Here is a 16,963-nt window from a genome sequence, read left to right on the forward strand (position 1 = left end):
ATAAGATGAAGGTGACCGTGTAGTCATTGAAACATCACACTCTAATCTTCTACTGGTTGTGTTATAAGATGAAGGTGACCGTGCAGTTATCGGAACGTCACACTCTACTCTTCTACTGGTTGTGTTATAAGATGAAGGTGACCGTGCAGTTATCGAAACGTCACACTCTAATCTTCTACTGGTTGTGTTATAAGATGAAGGTGGCCGTGCAGTTATCGAAACGTCACACTCTAATCTTCTACTTCTATTCTATTGACATTACTAACCTGAAGAAATTGTTCCAAAAAGTATGATATGCAGTTATTATATATAGGTGTTATATATAGCTATACTATATAGGTATGACATACAGATGATGTGATACATAGGTATGACGGGGATACTAACAGGGACACTGACGGGGACACTGATAAGGACACTGACAGGGACACTGACAGGGATACTGACTTGGACACTGACGGGGATACTGACAGGGATACTGACAGGAATACTGACAGGGACACTGACGGGGATACTGACAGGGACACTGACAGGGACACTGACGGGGAAACTGACGGGGACACTGACGGGGACATTGACGGGGACACTGACGGGGACACTGACGGGGACACTGACAGGGATACTGACAGGAATACTGACAGGGACACTGACAGGGATACTGACAGGGACACTGACAGGGATACTGACGGGGATACTGACAGAGATACTGACTTGGACACTGACGGGGATACTGGCAGGGACACTGACGGGGACACTGACGGGGACATTGACGGGGACACTGACGGGGACACTGACGGGGACACTGACAGGGATACTGACGGGGATACTGACGGGGATACTGACGGGGACACTGAAGGGGATACTGACAGTGATACTGACAGGGACACTGACGGGGAAACTGACGGGGATACTGACGGGGTCACTGAAAGGGACACTGACAGGGACACTGACGGGGATATTGACGGGGATACTGACGGGGACACTGACAGGGATACTGACGGGGATACTTACGGGGATACTGACGGGGACACTGACGGGGACACTGACGGGGACACTGAAAGGGACACTGACAGGGACACTGACAAGGATACTGACATGGATACTGACAGGGATACTGACGGGGACACTGACGGGGATACTGACAGGGATACTGACAGTGATAGTGACAGGGACACTGACGGGGATACTGACGGGGACACTGACAGGGACACTGACGGGGATACTGACGGGGATACTGACGGGCACACTGACGGGGATACTGACGGGGATACTGACGGGCACACTGACAGGGATACTGACGGGGATACTTACGGGGATACTGACAGGGATACTGACGGGGACACTGAAGGGGATACTGACAGTGATACTGACGGGGACACTGAAGGGGATACTGACAGGGACACTGACAGGGATACTGACAGGGACAGGAATACTGACAGGGACACTGACGGGGATACTGACAGGGATACTGACAGGGACACTGACGGGGATACTGACAGGGATACTGACAGTGATAGTGACAGGGACACTGACAGGGACACTGACGGGGACATTGACGGGGACACTGACGGGGACACTGACGGGGACACTGACAGGGATACTGACGGGGATACTGACGGGGATACTGACGGGGACACTGAAGGGGATACTGACAGTGATACTGACAGGGACACTGACGGGGAAACTGACGGGGATACTGACGGGGACACTGAAAGGGACACTGACAGGGACACTGACGGGGATATTGACGGGGATACTGACGGGGACACTGACAGGGATACTGACGGGGATACTTACGGGGATACTGACGGGGACACTGAAGGGGATACTGACATGGATACTGACAGGGATACTGACGGGGACATTGACGGGGATACTGACGGGGACACTGAAAGGGACACTGACAGGGACACTGACAAGGATACTGACAGGGACACTGACGGGAATACTGACAGGGACACTGACAGGGATACTGACAGGGACACTGACGGGAATACTGACAGGGATACTGACAGGGACACTGACAGGGATACTGACGGGGATACTGACAGGGACACTGACGGGAATACTGACAGGGACACTGACAGGGACACTGACAGGGATACTGACGGGGATACTGACGGGCACACTGACAGGGATACTGACGGGGATACTGACAGGGATACTGACAGGGATACTGACAGGGATACTGACAGGGACACTGACAGGGATACTGACAGGGATACTGACAGGGACACTGACGGGGATACTGACAGGGACACTGACAGGGATACTGACGGGGATACTGACAGGAGCACTGACAGGGATACTGACAGGAGCACTGTAGAAAGCTAATGTCATTATATGCCGTTTTGAAATAAGAGAAAGTAAACAACAAAATATAAAATAAAACAAAAACAAAATAACAAATTATCTGAACGCTCTAAAAGAAAAAGATAAGAAAGGAAAAAGAGACGAGATCAAAAAGAGACTGATACATTCTTTTTTTTCATTTCTTATTCATTTTTTTCAGGTCACGAACTGGAAAGAATAAGTTGATCATTGCTCGTTTAAACATTGTATCACTTTTCCAGTTGAATATACTCCTCATTGATTGGTCAAGTGAAACCGATCTGGTCACTTTCAGACAGTTAATTATTTTTGGTAAAAGATTCAATTACGGGTTATAAAACCTGTTAGTTGAAATTTGTGACTGCTACAAGGATATCATGAAGATAGGTAGATCGTCCACCTGATAGCTTTGTGTTGGTCGACAATGACCCGTGTGTCGTGCTACATTGTTGTAGAGCGTGCTTCTGTAGTGGATCGCATGTTTAATTCGATTAAAGATCAGTAATCTTTGGAAACAATTTCACATTCGACAAAAACACGTACAGACCACCCATAGCTAGATACGATCATTTAATGAAGAAGTATATTGATAACACGCCAGCTGGTCTTATCGAGTCTGTCACCAGCCTTAAGATAATAATGCACAGGTTTAACCGGCATCGAAATGTGATAATCCTGTTGCGAGTTCTCCGTGACCGCTGTTGTACCAATCTGATAAAAAAGTAGATATTTTCTCTATTTCACGTGAAAGCTCTTCCACATCAGTTGAAGCAGAATCTTAATTTCAGCCAATCAGCATCGTGATCTTAGATTTGTTGGTTTGCGAACTAACTTAAAGGTTCAAAAACCTTACGGGCAGTGGATGAGTGTAAAGTTAGATTTAAGGAGAAGAAAGAAAGGTCGGTGCTTTAGAAAGAATGATATGTCCCTACCTAATGATGATATATCAACATCACACGGTATATATCAATATCACACGGTATATATCAGTATCACACGGTATATATCAACACCACACGGTATATATCAATATCACACAGTATATATATCAACATCACACGGTATATATCAATATCACACGGTATATATCAACACCACACGGTATATATCAACACCACACGGTATATATCAATATCACACAGTATATATATCAACATCACACGGTATATATCAATCTCACACGGTATATATCAATATCACACGGTATATATCAATAACACACGGTATATATCAATATCACACAGTATAAATTAATATCACACGGTAAATATCAACACCACACGGTATATATCATTATCACACGGTATATATCAATATCACACGGTATATATCAATATCACACGGTATATATCAGTATCACACGGTATATATCAATATCACACGGTATATATCAACATCACACGATATATATCAACATCACACGGTATATATCAACATCACACGATATATATCAACATCACACGGTATATATCAACATCACACGGTATATATCAACATCACACGGTATATATCAACATCACACGATATATATCAACATCACACGATATATATCAACATCACACGGTATATATCAACATCACACGATATATATCAACATCACACGGTATATATCAACATCACACGGTATATATCAACATCACACGATATATATCAACATCACACGGTATATATCAACATCACACGATATATATCAACATCACACGGTATATATCAATATCACACGGTATACGGTATATATCAACATCACACGATATATATCAACATCACACGGTATATATCAACATCACACGGTATATATCAATATCACACGGTATATATCAATATCACACGGTATATATCAGTATCACACGGTATATATCAGTATCACACGGTATATATCAGTATCACACGGTATATATCAACATCACACGGTATATATCAATATCACACGGTATACGGTATATATCAATATCACACGGTATACGGTATATATCAATATCACACGGTATATATCAACATCACACGGTATATATCAATATCACACGGTATATATCACATCACACGGTATACGGTATATATATCGATATATATATCACACACGGGTATATATCAACATCACACGATATATATCAACATCACACGGTATATATCAACATCACACGATATATATCAATATCACACGGTAAATATCATTTCTAGCGGACACTGAATGCCACAATTACTTCTAAGTTAACATTTGATTTTGAGGTCTAAGCTATTTTGTTCAAGTGGATCTGTGATGTAAGAACTGAATTTTGTAATCCTGTTACCCAATCGAACACGCATACATATTAGAGAGAGAGAGAGAGAGAGAGAGAGAGAGAGAGAGAGAGAGAGAGAGAGAGAGAGAGAGAAACAGACAGACAGACAGACAGACAGACAGAGTGGGGGTGCTTTGTCTACAGTCAAACAATTTCCCCTCTGGTACTACATATATATGAAAATACAGAAGATTACTTGGGCATCCGAATACAGTTCCGAATACAGTAATGTTTTTAATTCCTTAAAGAAGATGTCAGTGAGATAGACACTATATCATTCAATTCGACACAAACATACGGTAGTAGAAGCTTCATAGGTATTACAGAATCTCACGTGAAACCATTTAACTCCTATCATGTTAAAATCTTAATTGCACAGGCCGTCGTTTTTGTACCAATAACATTACAGCTGTAACTTAGATATTGAGAATAGGACAAGAAAGAATATAAACAGCAGCTTCAAACTTTAAGGGTACTGAAGTGAATCTGTACCTGGTAATATATGTGTTCTAAACAAGTACTTATTGTATCGTTTGTGAAATCCTTGGACACTCTGAACGATCCACATGTCTTCTAAATATGGTGTGTAGGAAGTATTATTGCGAACCTCCGGGAACGAGACAATTCATACTAATCCTCCAACAAAGAATTGGCTGTTATAGATTTCAGTAAACAATACATCACCCGACTCCTCGATATACCTTGTTGTAAATTTCACCAAAGTCCATGTAAAGTCTGACATATAAAATATGCGATCTTTTAATTATCAAAGGATCTTAATTGGAAGGAACGTTTGTACCGTATATTGAATAATAAATTTACTAGTTTAATCAGATATTTAAAAAAAATGATTGGAACATTATATTGAACCTGAAACATAACAGATATATAAACTAGGTGAACATCACAAATAATGTCGTGGATGAAAAATTTGACTTTTTCCTTCTGTGTGTGTATATAATGGGTCTCCTCGTAAGTTTTAAAATATTTCTGCCTTCGTTGATTCTGGGTTTTAATTACGTTTTCCCTCCAAACAGACAATTGGGTTTTCTTTTTCACGCTAGGTTAGCAACATTATGAATGTATAGTTAAATTATAATATATAGGATATTGTGAAAACACGTGATGAGTTCTGTGGCAAGATATATTATTAGGCTGTTGAGAACCAAACACTGAAATTACTGAATTAGTCTTATCGTCACAAAACATAAAACAGGCCACAGAAAGGTAATAAAATCACTATTAGGATTTGTTCATTCCATGAAACAACTATGAAGACAGATGGTTATAGTTTAAGAACAATGCTTTTCCGAATTCTGAATTTCTCTCACTTGTGGGTATTAAGGGATTTATCACAATGTATTGTCGAAACATAGTATATATTTTGAGTTTCATGATTCATGAATATCTCTTTTTGCTTCCGATCGTAGTGAATTCAGTTAATATGACAGATTCTCTCGTAATGTATTTGAGGTGTCAATGCTATTTCTTTTCGTATGAATATTCAGAACATTTCTTCAATGTTCGTTTAAATGATATAACAAATATTTACCTAAAATTCATGATGATCCATCAAAAGCTATGAATTTAAAATTTTGATATTGAAACATATTAAGCGAGACTCAATAAAGGTATGTTAGGATATCGCTTAAAAGATCAAGCTAACAGACGGATACGCCTGTAAACCTATCTGTAAGTTTACTTATAGTGTATAATATTTACATTAAGATGAAAGGAAGGTCCCCGCCTGTATATGTCAGCGAAACACAGGTGACACACATACACATTCAGTCGGTCTGAAATAATTGTCAAGATAGCAAGACCCCGCCAGTTCTATTACCATCGAAGAGTTCAGCGTCATTTGTGAAAACATACATTATTGTCAACTCATGGTTATATTAAACTGCAGTATGTACAATATTTTATACAAATTTATTCAGTCAGCATATTCTAACAGGTACCCATGTATCATAACTATTTTGTATAGCTCTTCCTGGTGAATGAGTTGTGTAAGGGATAGATAAGGGTGGAAACAGGTGCATACATATTTTTATATATCTACATGAAGTTCCCGGGTATACTGGTAATATAAAGAATATTTTAAAAAGTAAATTTTGCCCAGTCATGACAGTAAAATATTTGTAAAAATCACACGCAGACTCGTTAAAATGTACACGGAGAGTAAGACCAGGTGTTCCGGAAGGTAAGTCAATCCATGTAAATAACGTGTTTTCTCTCTATTGAGAACAAGGTAAACAATACCAAAACCACCAAGTATATTCTTAAGGCACAAGAAAATAGAATTTTCTCAGTGAGATCATTGCCATTATCTCCATATATCTGCATTTCTTGAGACCCTGGTTAGTTATTTTGTCAGTTACCGACATCTTTCGCGAAAATACTGGATTGGCAACGGAACATGTCTAGATACTGTTAACAAGCTTCTTTTAGAGAGTGTTTAATGTTTTGTGTTATAACGCAACCATTTTGTTTGGGAGTTGTCCGCGGACATGAATTTCATTACTTCTAACTGAGAGATCAATGTACAGCACACGGTTTGGAGAGTTTATGACGAGTGTGCAGACATTTTCTGGTTGGCACCATTGCTTCATAAGGAAATGTTCTATTCCTTTGTACAATATGATACCAGGTGGTTGGGTTCTTGTGACACTACCTGATGGTTCCGTTGCTGTTTATTTCTTCGTGGAGATGTGATATAACTTACTTTTATTAATTAAGAAGCAGACTCCTCCGGAACACAATGTGTTATCATCTTGTACATTTTCAGGAATCCCTGTGTAAATCCGCCAAATTTTGCACTCGTTCCGTCGATTTTCATTATGGATTAAGATGCTATTGACATGACGATATTTTCTTGTTGTTTTCGAATATTGATCTCGAAAAACAATTATAACAATCCTGAATTAAAGCATTTAAAAATCAAATCTGAAAACATGTATAAAGATAATGAAATGCACGTGAAAGCGCGATGATATACCATTTGCTTGAAAAGCGAAAAAAACACACACAAAAAAAAGGAATAAGAAAAACACTTCCCTAAGATTACATTAATTACAGGCTACTTTGATGCAAATAATGTTCAATAGATTAACAAGTTTTTTTTGAGTGATGGAATGCATTACTGTAACATGATTTGTAACCTAGGTAACTATATTCGCTTACGACCACAGTCGTAATTAGTACTGACGAATCAAGCGTCAGCTTTAGGCAAGACTTATTCTCCTAAGAATTTCGGTTAGACGCATTTGCGGTGACTAAGAAGAATGATATCTACAGATAGTTAGTTCTTTGGTGTTCAACAGATGGCACGTTGGGTTTTTCTGCTCTGGATTTTCCTTCGTTACGAAAAACATAAAATTGTTTTCTTTGTGGTGTCGTAAGTAATAGCTGTTCGACGCTTTTGTTTGGCGATTACACTAGATCTGGTGTTATTGATAAACAACAAAAACATTCTAGCGAAATTTGTTACATATGGAGGAGAATTGCCTCACGATCTAAAAATAAATTAAACACTTAATGTTTCTGTTGATATTTGGTGATATGCTATCATCTTACTAGCAGACCCATCTGTATTGTCTAGGTATGGAGGAAGATAAACATTCACAGTGTTGTGGTGAGTGGCCGGAAGCTGAATATAACTTATTCAAAAAAATAAATGTATCGTCTTTCACTGCCCAAGTAGCACAGGAGCCATTTTAGATGTCGTTGTATGAGACATACTTTTATTGCAGTTTTAGTTTGACAGCTACAGCTGCTGGTGATGTCATCGTGTTTTTCCACTGTCTTAATAGTACATTTGTCGGCTTAATGATTAAATTAGGTTTCAAATATTTTGAAAAAAAACTTGCAATACAGATTGAAAACCATGTAAACCTGGAATGCTCTTTATCAGCTAATGTCGTCAATAAAGTCATCCAAAGGTACATAATGAGGAGAAATGGTCGACATAGGCTATTATCACCCAGTCTATTTGTATGTCAAAACTGAAGGCAGAAACCCTATATATCAAACTCCTAAATTGTATTGTAAGACCAAAATGTCAACTTCACCTGATATAATTATATGGTTACGTCATTTACTACTTAAAACGAAGTTACATTTGTAGTGATATGACGTCATAACAAAGACGCGATACAACCTTAAATGAAAACTTTTAATTTTTTTTTCTATTCTGAACTTTATCATGACTTTTGCTCATTGGATATCAAAATAACTAGAGTACCAGATAAGACTCGAGTCTTCTTCTAATCGATCGTTTTTTAAACTATCGCTTCTTCTTAAGCAGAAGTCTGTCTCGTATTTCAAGCTGCGGGAGGATGCTATGAATTTTTCCAGAGTACGAAAAGGTTTCTATAAAAAGTTAATTTTAATCTCGTAAAGTTAAAGAGTGCAGACTAAAAATATATTACGTATAATCTAGGATTATGGGAGTTTAAGTTAAAAATCAACAGTTCTGGAGTATGTATATGAAGGGTATTCATGAAAGGTAATTGCTAGCGATAAAATTCTTCAATTACATTATACAACAGATGGTTTGAAAAGCTTGACTTTTTACCTACATTACTGTCTAGATGACCATCTCACATCTCAAGCAGAACACTCAGAAGTTGGAATACGTCCCAAATCTAGAGCCACAATATTGGTAAATAAGTAAGTGTGGAAGCTAGAACAGGGGAGGTCCGTACCGTATTTACCAATGATAAGACCAGGGTGCTGGGTCATCCAACTAGGACTAAATATCCTTGGTGGTTTGTTCACAGTATGAGGGTTTACTGCTGATTCTGTATAACACACATGACTGTGCTCATCGCCATGTTAAGCCCAGGACACTTAGTCATCGAAATACGGCTAATATCACTGGTGTTTTTGTTGTTTTTTTTCAGTGGGTTTAGTACGGTATATGTACATGCACACATGCATGCACTCATCGCCATGTTATGCTGAGTCGACATATTTGTAAATAACAGATGATAGTTAGTTGTCTCTGAAAGCGGAAGCTACAAAACCATCCTCCCAACTATTATTAAATTCTTTGTATTATCTCGGTGGTCTGATAAATAAAGTTGGACAGAGATGAATCACTTGCCGATATTTAGTTCACCAAGTTGTAGGACAATTGTCGCTATAAATTGGGTGGTCTGTTTGTACCAGTCAAGTAAGCAATACCACATTGAATATTTTTAACTACATGAATATGTCAAACCGTCATCACCTATGGTAAGACGTTGGAGAGTTTCGCCCCCGTCAGCTACCAAGTTCAATTGCATCAAGCAATATCAACAATTAGTTTGAAGGTGTTATATTTGCCTGAATAGAATCTTGAAGTGTAATTTGCAATTCTATACTTCAAGTAAGAAAAAACTTTAAAAAGTCTACAGCATTCGTATACGACAGTCATTTAATTCAAGTTTCTTTCCTGGTTCGGTTGATGATTGATTTGTTAGCTTGATATACTTGGTTGAACGAATTGGTTTAAAATTTGGTGTTTCTATACGTACCTTTTAGACTTATCATTGATTAATATATAACAAGATCAAATTCACACGGCATTCATATCTGTTATTAATGACATGGATGACCGATGACGTCATCGTTATAATTGTGAAAATCTATGATTTCAAAGAAACACAGCTCAACTCTTCACCGAGCTATCAAGTACGATATCCTGTTTTTTAAAATTAATTTTATGTTTTTTTCGAGAGGAATATATTTTGATAAAGGGTATATTGTGAACCATTTTCGGTTTTCACTAGGGAATACCGTATCAAACATAGAGCACTCCGGTCTCTAGCAACTCAAATGTAACGATGCATAGATGATGTTTAGTTGTATTAACTAGAATGATATATCAGATCACGTTATTTATTAATTTGTTTAGCTTTGAAAAAAAATTCTCAATTTTGGTTTATTTTTTTAGCATGATTGTTTCGAATTCCATATCTTTCTTTTCTTCATTTGGCTTTGGTATATATCAGAGTTTGATGATCAGTGTTTGTGATTAAGCTTACGTTGATATACCTTCACTGTCTGATACATTATGTACCCCTTGGATAGCAAATCATCGGTGTAATGTTAGCATGTGACATTTTAATTCGAAACGGTGGCTGTTTTAAATAACTTGATACCTAACAACCAGGATCTAAAACTTTTCAAAAAGTCAAAAAACACCTTGGATTTGAACTTCCATAATTGTGTTGAAACGTGACACTTTAATTTGAGTAAATAGGTTTAAATTTTTTTCAATTTTATTGTACAGTGTAACCCAGTGTGAAGTTTGGAAACTTAATTTTTTTTTCTTGTGGAGAACATGACACCTAATTATTTAAAGCTTTAATTTGTTATTTTTTGTACCTAATTATTTTTTTTTCGATGAGTGGCATCTTAGATAGAGCTGTATCAGTGTCTTGATTGTGCATTTATCAGACAGATGGCTTAGAAACAGCATCCACGTCTGATTCTGCCATAGGACACTAGAGTCTGATAATGAGCAATATGGCATGTCTGCCCCGTCGACATCTGGGGAGGAGGAGAGGAGGGAGCCCTCTCAGCATAAACAGGTTGTCAGTGAAATCCATTGTCTACATATATGCCTGAGACGATCCTGACGCAATAAATACTATTTATTATTTCCTGTCGGGGTTACCCAAGATTGCTTCTGAATTACAGAAGCATGTCGCTAACTGGCAAATAGGGTGGAGATACGTTAAACTTTTCTGAGCCATATTGTTTTGTATCATAGTGACTCACATTTATAATTCTCCCTTGGCGCAGAGGGTGGTGCATGGAGGAGGAAGAACATCTGTAAGGCTTTGGTAATTGGAAGAGAGGATCACTAAAGCATAAAGACAAAAGTTGGGATTCTCTTCGTAATAAATGTAGTTTTATTGTTAACATGTTAAATGCAACCGACAAATTGATATGGTGAACAAAAATTGTTGGCCTAGAAAGATTCTGATGGCGTGTCGAGATTGGGGAGGCTATGTCAATTTTGTGGGTTATTATGATGTCATACTGGTCATTATCTCATGATGTCATCTTAAATTGTCAACGAAAAACTAGTAACAGTTATTGTTAAAGTCATCTGAACTTTTGCAAAGCAGGACGATTATGTAGGTAAATGTAGGAAAATTGGAATCGTTACATCACACAAGGCATTTTTATTTTATCATAGATGAGAATGTAGTCGAAAATAGTATACTTGATATATTGTTGTTTACTTGTTTACGGTGCAACATACTTTATTAGTCAGGTCATGAAATTTAATACATTGAGTCACCCGGTCTGTTCCATTTCTGATTTATAGATAAAAATTGTAATTAAGGTTTTAAAGTCATACGGTTGATAAGTTCTGCATCCTATATTTCAAAAAGGTACACACAGTTGGGATAAATTTTATAATAATAAGCACCCTTTAATATGTGATATTTTATCTATAATCAAAGTTTGTCAAATCTGTGTTCCATGTACTTACTTACATGTAGAATATGATATCATTAATAAACGTTTTAGGGTGGCACGCACCATGTCGCAGTACAAAGAGCATGTAGCATGTCCGGAAAACCCGGGGAGCGCTGACTTCTCAATTAGTGTAGGGGCTGCACTAAATGACCCCTGTAACTAAACTTCAGGGCGTAGACGTAAAATAACTTGTTAGCTTAATGAAATGATAAATAATATTGTTCTTTTTTCCAACGCCACACGCCCATCGCCCCCAACCCAGACTTTCTCCCAACCAGAAAAAAAAAATAACGACGAGATAGAATGAAGTAAAAGGGGAAAAAAAGCCTAACAAACAACAAATGAATGCCTTAGCTTTGAGAGTGTTAAATGATCATTTTCACGAGAATTTGAATATCAATTTAGATCTTATTAAAAGAAACAATAATGTAAAGTTAGGGCATGGACTTTTTGATAAATAATTTGTCAAGATTATTAAGTTTCAAATAATTTGGCCTCGAAATGAGGCTATAATTCACCTCCACATGGTCTTCACAAAACTTTCAGCTAAATTGTTTTCCATCAAAAAATTTATATCCAAATATGATATTATGTTTAATGAATATGAAATACACCCATGTAGTTTTGAATATTCATAAAGATCGTACAGAAGACACAAGTGAAGAGCACCTTTCAATATGAATTTAGACACACGACAGCCAAATGATGGACTGAATTGCATTATACAGCCGTTCTCTCCTACTTCTAAAGATCCTCGCGTATAAGTAAGATAACAAAACTTTATATAAAACAAGTTCACCAGACCTATTTTGTCTAGACTTCAGCGAGGAATTAAAATCAATCAGATCATTAAGCTTAAGATAGTATGCATGTATTTGTATATCTGTACACATAAACATACATTTAATGCATATGAAGTTAATGAGGCGTGAAAAGGCGTTTAGGTGAAGGGAAGGAACAGGAAAGACTGATACAATGTACAGAATTGTAGAGTGTCATTCTGACAAAACCTTTGTGCACTTATCGAAGGATTGACGCCAATATGATAAAACTGATAAGCACTTCCACCTTCTTTCCTTTTTCAAGGACCATGCTTAATCATGCGTATTCGTTTTAGGTACAGTTTTGATATTTGATGTTGTGAGCACGGAGTCTTGTATAAGCTGTATATTCAGATGATAATCAGTGGAACGGAACGCTATTTTCAATTCTAATGACGAAAGAGCGGGAGACTGGCTGCGCATATTTTTTTCAGTAGTTAAGACTTTTCATGAAAACGGAAACTATGTCAGGGTACCTTTGAAATCAAAATCACAGTTATTGTGATCTGAGGACCCGTACATTTGAAACCATTCTCAAGCCCGTGCATGAATCAGAGCTCAACCCAACTTTCTTTAAACTCGTTTTATAAATCATGAAATAATACTTTAAAAGAAAACCCTTAACATTGAAAATGATATCTCTTATGAAATCGTTGTAAAATTCCTCCAAATTTTTGAAAAAAATCAAATGTTAGATTTGTCATCTGAGCACGATAGGAATAAGTGGCCACGTGATTGTGCCTTCTCTGTACCAACTGTATCAAAACCGTCTAAAATGCTTACACCACCAAATTTCCTATCTTGACAAGAGATTTCATGGCGGATACCATACTGGAATTTACGCAGATGATATATATATACTTCATCTCATTTTGTCTCTCTCTGTGTCTCTCTGTGTCCGTCTGTTTCTTTTGGTTTAATTCCTTCCTTAAATAGTGTTGGTACTTTTTTCTGCTTTCTCGTTTCCAATTGTTTTGGTTTTCTATCAAGTCTATATTCCAGTTAAGCTTTCAGACCGACTTTATAAAACTATTCTAGATTAAGATGCAGAGCGGAATGTAAGCTATGCCGATCTCCATGACTGTTGTTTTTTACCATTGCGGTGTCAGATTTGAATCTGATAATGAACGTCCGTATGAAAAGTGCACATTTGTATTCCAATTTAAACATTAATGTAAGCATAGCAGATGTAAATTTGTATAACATTCGGGTGATGCAATTCATATCGAAATTTTATAGTCCCCAGCTGGACGTGTCATATCTCCTGAGAAAGTACAGACTGGAAACAGATATTGCTTAAAATGTCTCACTGTGCCTGATAACTTATGTTTAAGAAAACCTGTATTTTATAGCTGTAGACATATAATTATCTCGACAAGGCGAATGTTTGTTATGTTGTAGACATGTAAACGTATAATAAGTTCTCCATGTTTTTATTTTCACTTTGATTTTAGCCACTTTTAATTTTTCTCTCGGTTTCCTTTTTACATTGTGAGTCCCTAGTATATTACTGTCAGTCCTAGAAGGACGACACAGCTGTATGATGCAGTTAAATTATTTAGCATCACTCTTCCTAATTCCAAATATTATTCACTTGTGTGTCTTTTGTACTATCCTTCTATGATAATACTTCTCGTTAATTTGATAGTCTGAGAATTGAGTAATTTCCATACTCATTCTTATTTCTAATTTTCAAATGTTGACAGACATAATAATCGTTGTTATTTTGAATGCATGTTAGGGTACCGACTATTTGAGTTGAATACCAACGTTTTGTTCGGTAAACACTTTTAAAACAACGGGGTTGATCTCCTTTCTTCAATTCTTAAAAATTCTAAAACCAAGTCTAAACATGCCACAATAAAAATTCGCCAAATTGTGTTCTTGTGTTTTGTACAAGATGACGTCATGTCAATTATGACATCATCACAATACATTTCCTTTCAAAGCCTCTGCTGAGGTGAAGGCGTTGGTTCTAGGTATCTGATGGTTTTGTTTTCTAAATTTTGAATAAATGTCTTAAGATGGTTTGGTAAAATGATAAACGTGGATTATAAGTTAATCTTTTTGAAAAAACATATTATGTGTGGAGTTAATCGCGTTCATAAATTTCATCTGAAAGTGATGTACATTCCCAGTAATAGTGTGCCTGTTGTATAGCTGATGAACAGACTTTTTTGTCACGTTTTGAGAAAAGCTGTATTCGATTCTGTGTCGATATTTCCTTAAATCAACGTAGATAAGTATCTCGACCCACAGATGTTTATGCCGTAGTAACACGTTCAGTGACGATGGGCAGACTGAAAATTAAAGACCTTTGAAATGTCCTTTTGTGCAGTAATACATTTAAGTATAGACCAACATAACATTGGTCGGGTATGATATAAGACTCGATTGTCGCTCTGTGGGTCAAGTTGTAAAACAATCTTTTATGAGCCCATCACACATATATATACAGGTGAGTTAAGGCTAGACGGGACGACAACCCATACTTAGAGAAGGTAATGATCACTTATCGTTCAACCTGGATTTCTCACGAAATGTAGATGGCCTCTACATTTATGAATACATTTAGTTGTTTCAGTTCAGTGCGACGATTTCAGGGATCACGTCATGAATTTCTGGTTGACAATATCTCGCTGAGTTTGGCTGTACAATGCAATGTATTCCAAAAGTCATTTGGCATACCCTTGAGGCAAACTGAGTGCATGAAAATTGTTTATCAAACCAGGTTACAGGACTTGAGTTCAGATACATTGATGATGTCTTGTCTTTAAATAACAAGAAAGTCATTGACCATGTCCATAGATAGCTATCTTTATAGAACACAAGAGGGGCATCTTTCCACCAAACAATGCGATAAGCGTATGCTTTCAATTTCTCTTTTGCGAGTTATCCATTTCTAGAAAGAAATAGTCATGCGATTCCAGTCTAGAGTGTTTACATGTTTATTGGTATCCATGGGCCTGTTACTAAAACCAGAATTTCCCTGAAAGACAGCGATAGATGCCAGAAAACTTACAATAGGGGGATTCGAGAGATGCAGGTTGATGGTAGCCACCATGGTTTCATATGAAAATAATGCATTTCCTTGTGAGATGTGAAGTTAGAAATATTCGTTCGTATACTTGATGGCTCCATTGTTGATATAAAGGTTCTTAATGGGGAGTATATCATCGTCACTTTGGTTTACCAATATTTACATGGCGGTTATCGTAGATAAAGCAGAAGACGCTTACTCTTCAAGAACCTCTGGTTTTCCTTTATATTTTTCAAAGGGTCGGTGTAGAAATTTTTTGCTCTTATTTTTACCGCGGATTCATAGAGTGAGATTATTAGCTTTGTGATAAGGTATCCGAATAAATTTTATCATTAAATTCTCTTTTCTTCTTTTACAGAGATTTGCGGTTTAACAGAATACAAGACATTCCATCCGGGTCATTTTCAGGCCTGAATAGATTAAGCACATTGTAAGTAGCAACAATCAATAAAGAACCGTTTGCTATTAGAAATTTCCACATTATCACACCGAAAATTTTCTTAATCAACGACTTACTGAAAATGAAGCATCTACCCGAGGATGTGAGATGCACGTTCCCTCTAAATTTATCAGCAAAAATATTTTGCTCAGGACTCCTTAATGAGATATATATGTTTTAATTTCAGACTTTTAAATAACAACAAAATTCAGAGATTATTAGACGGTGCATTTGATGGACTTCCTGAACTGAAATATCTGTAAGTATTCATAGCATAAACCATTTATCAAGTACTGTGCTGGGTAATTGATCACGAAGAAGGAGACCACTGTTTAAGATTCCGGCCAACGAAATATACCTTTATATTGTTTACGTTACATACATCAAAATATGCTTATTTTTATTGTAATTTGGTATTTTGTCTGTAACAAGAATCTGTTAATATGAAATTCCCTAAGATTTAAAAAAAAAAAACCCAAATGCATACATTTGAAATCAAATACTCCGCGTAACACAGTGTTATGTTAATGATAGTCTTACCAAGGTTCTTGTTTCTTCACTGAAGTCTCCTGCC

The 16,963-nt window shown here is 37.0% G+C and overlaps 1 protein-coding gene across 1 annotated transcript in view; it reads left to right on the forward strand.

Annotated features, from left to right (window-relative positions):
• Positions 1-16,963, forward strand: part of LOC132553770 (peroxidasin homolog) — a 43,110-nt gene that overhangs the window by 3,380 nt on the left and 22,767 nt on the right. The window contains exons 2-3 of the mRNA XM_060218043.1: positions 16,309-16,380; positions 16,577-16,648. Of these exons, the coding sequence (XP_060074026.1) occupies positions 16,309-16,380; positions 16,577-16,648 (144 nt within the window). The remainder of the gene's footprint in view (positions 1-16,308; positions 16,381-16,576; positions 16,649-16,963) is intronic.

Source organism: Ylistrum balloti, unplaced genomic scaffold (genome assembly GCF_031769215.1).
Source record: "Ylistrum balloti isolate Yb309-2 unplaced genomic scaffold, AGI_CSIRO_Ybal_v1 Utg370350, whole genome shotgun sequence".
In the NCBI taxonomy this organism is placed as follows: domain Eukaryota; kingdom Metazoa; phylum Mollusca; class Bivalvia; order Pectinida; family Pectinidae; genus Ylistrum; species Ylistrum balloti.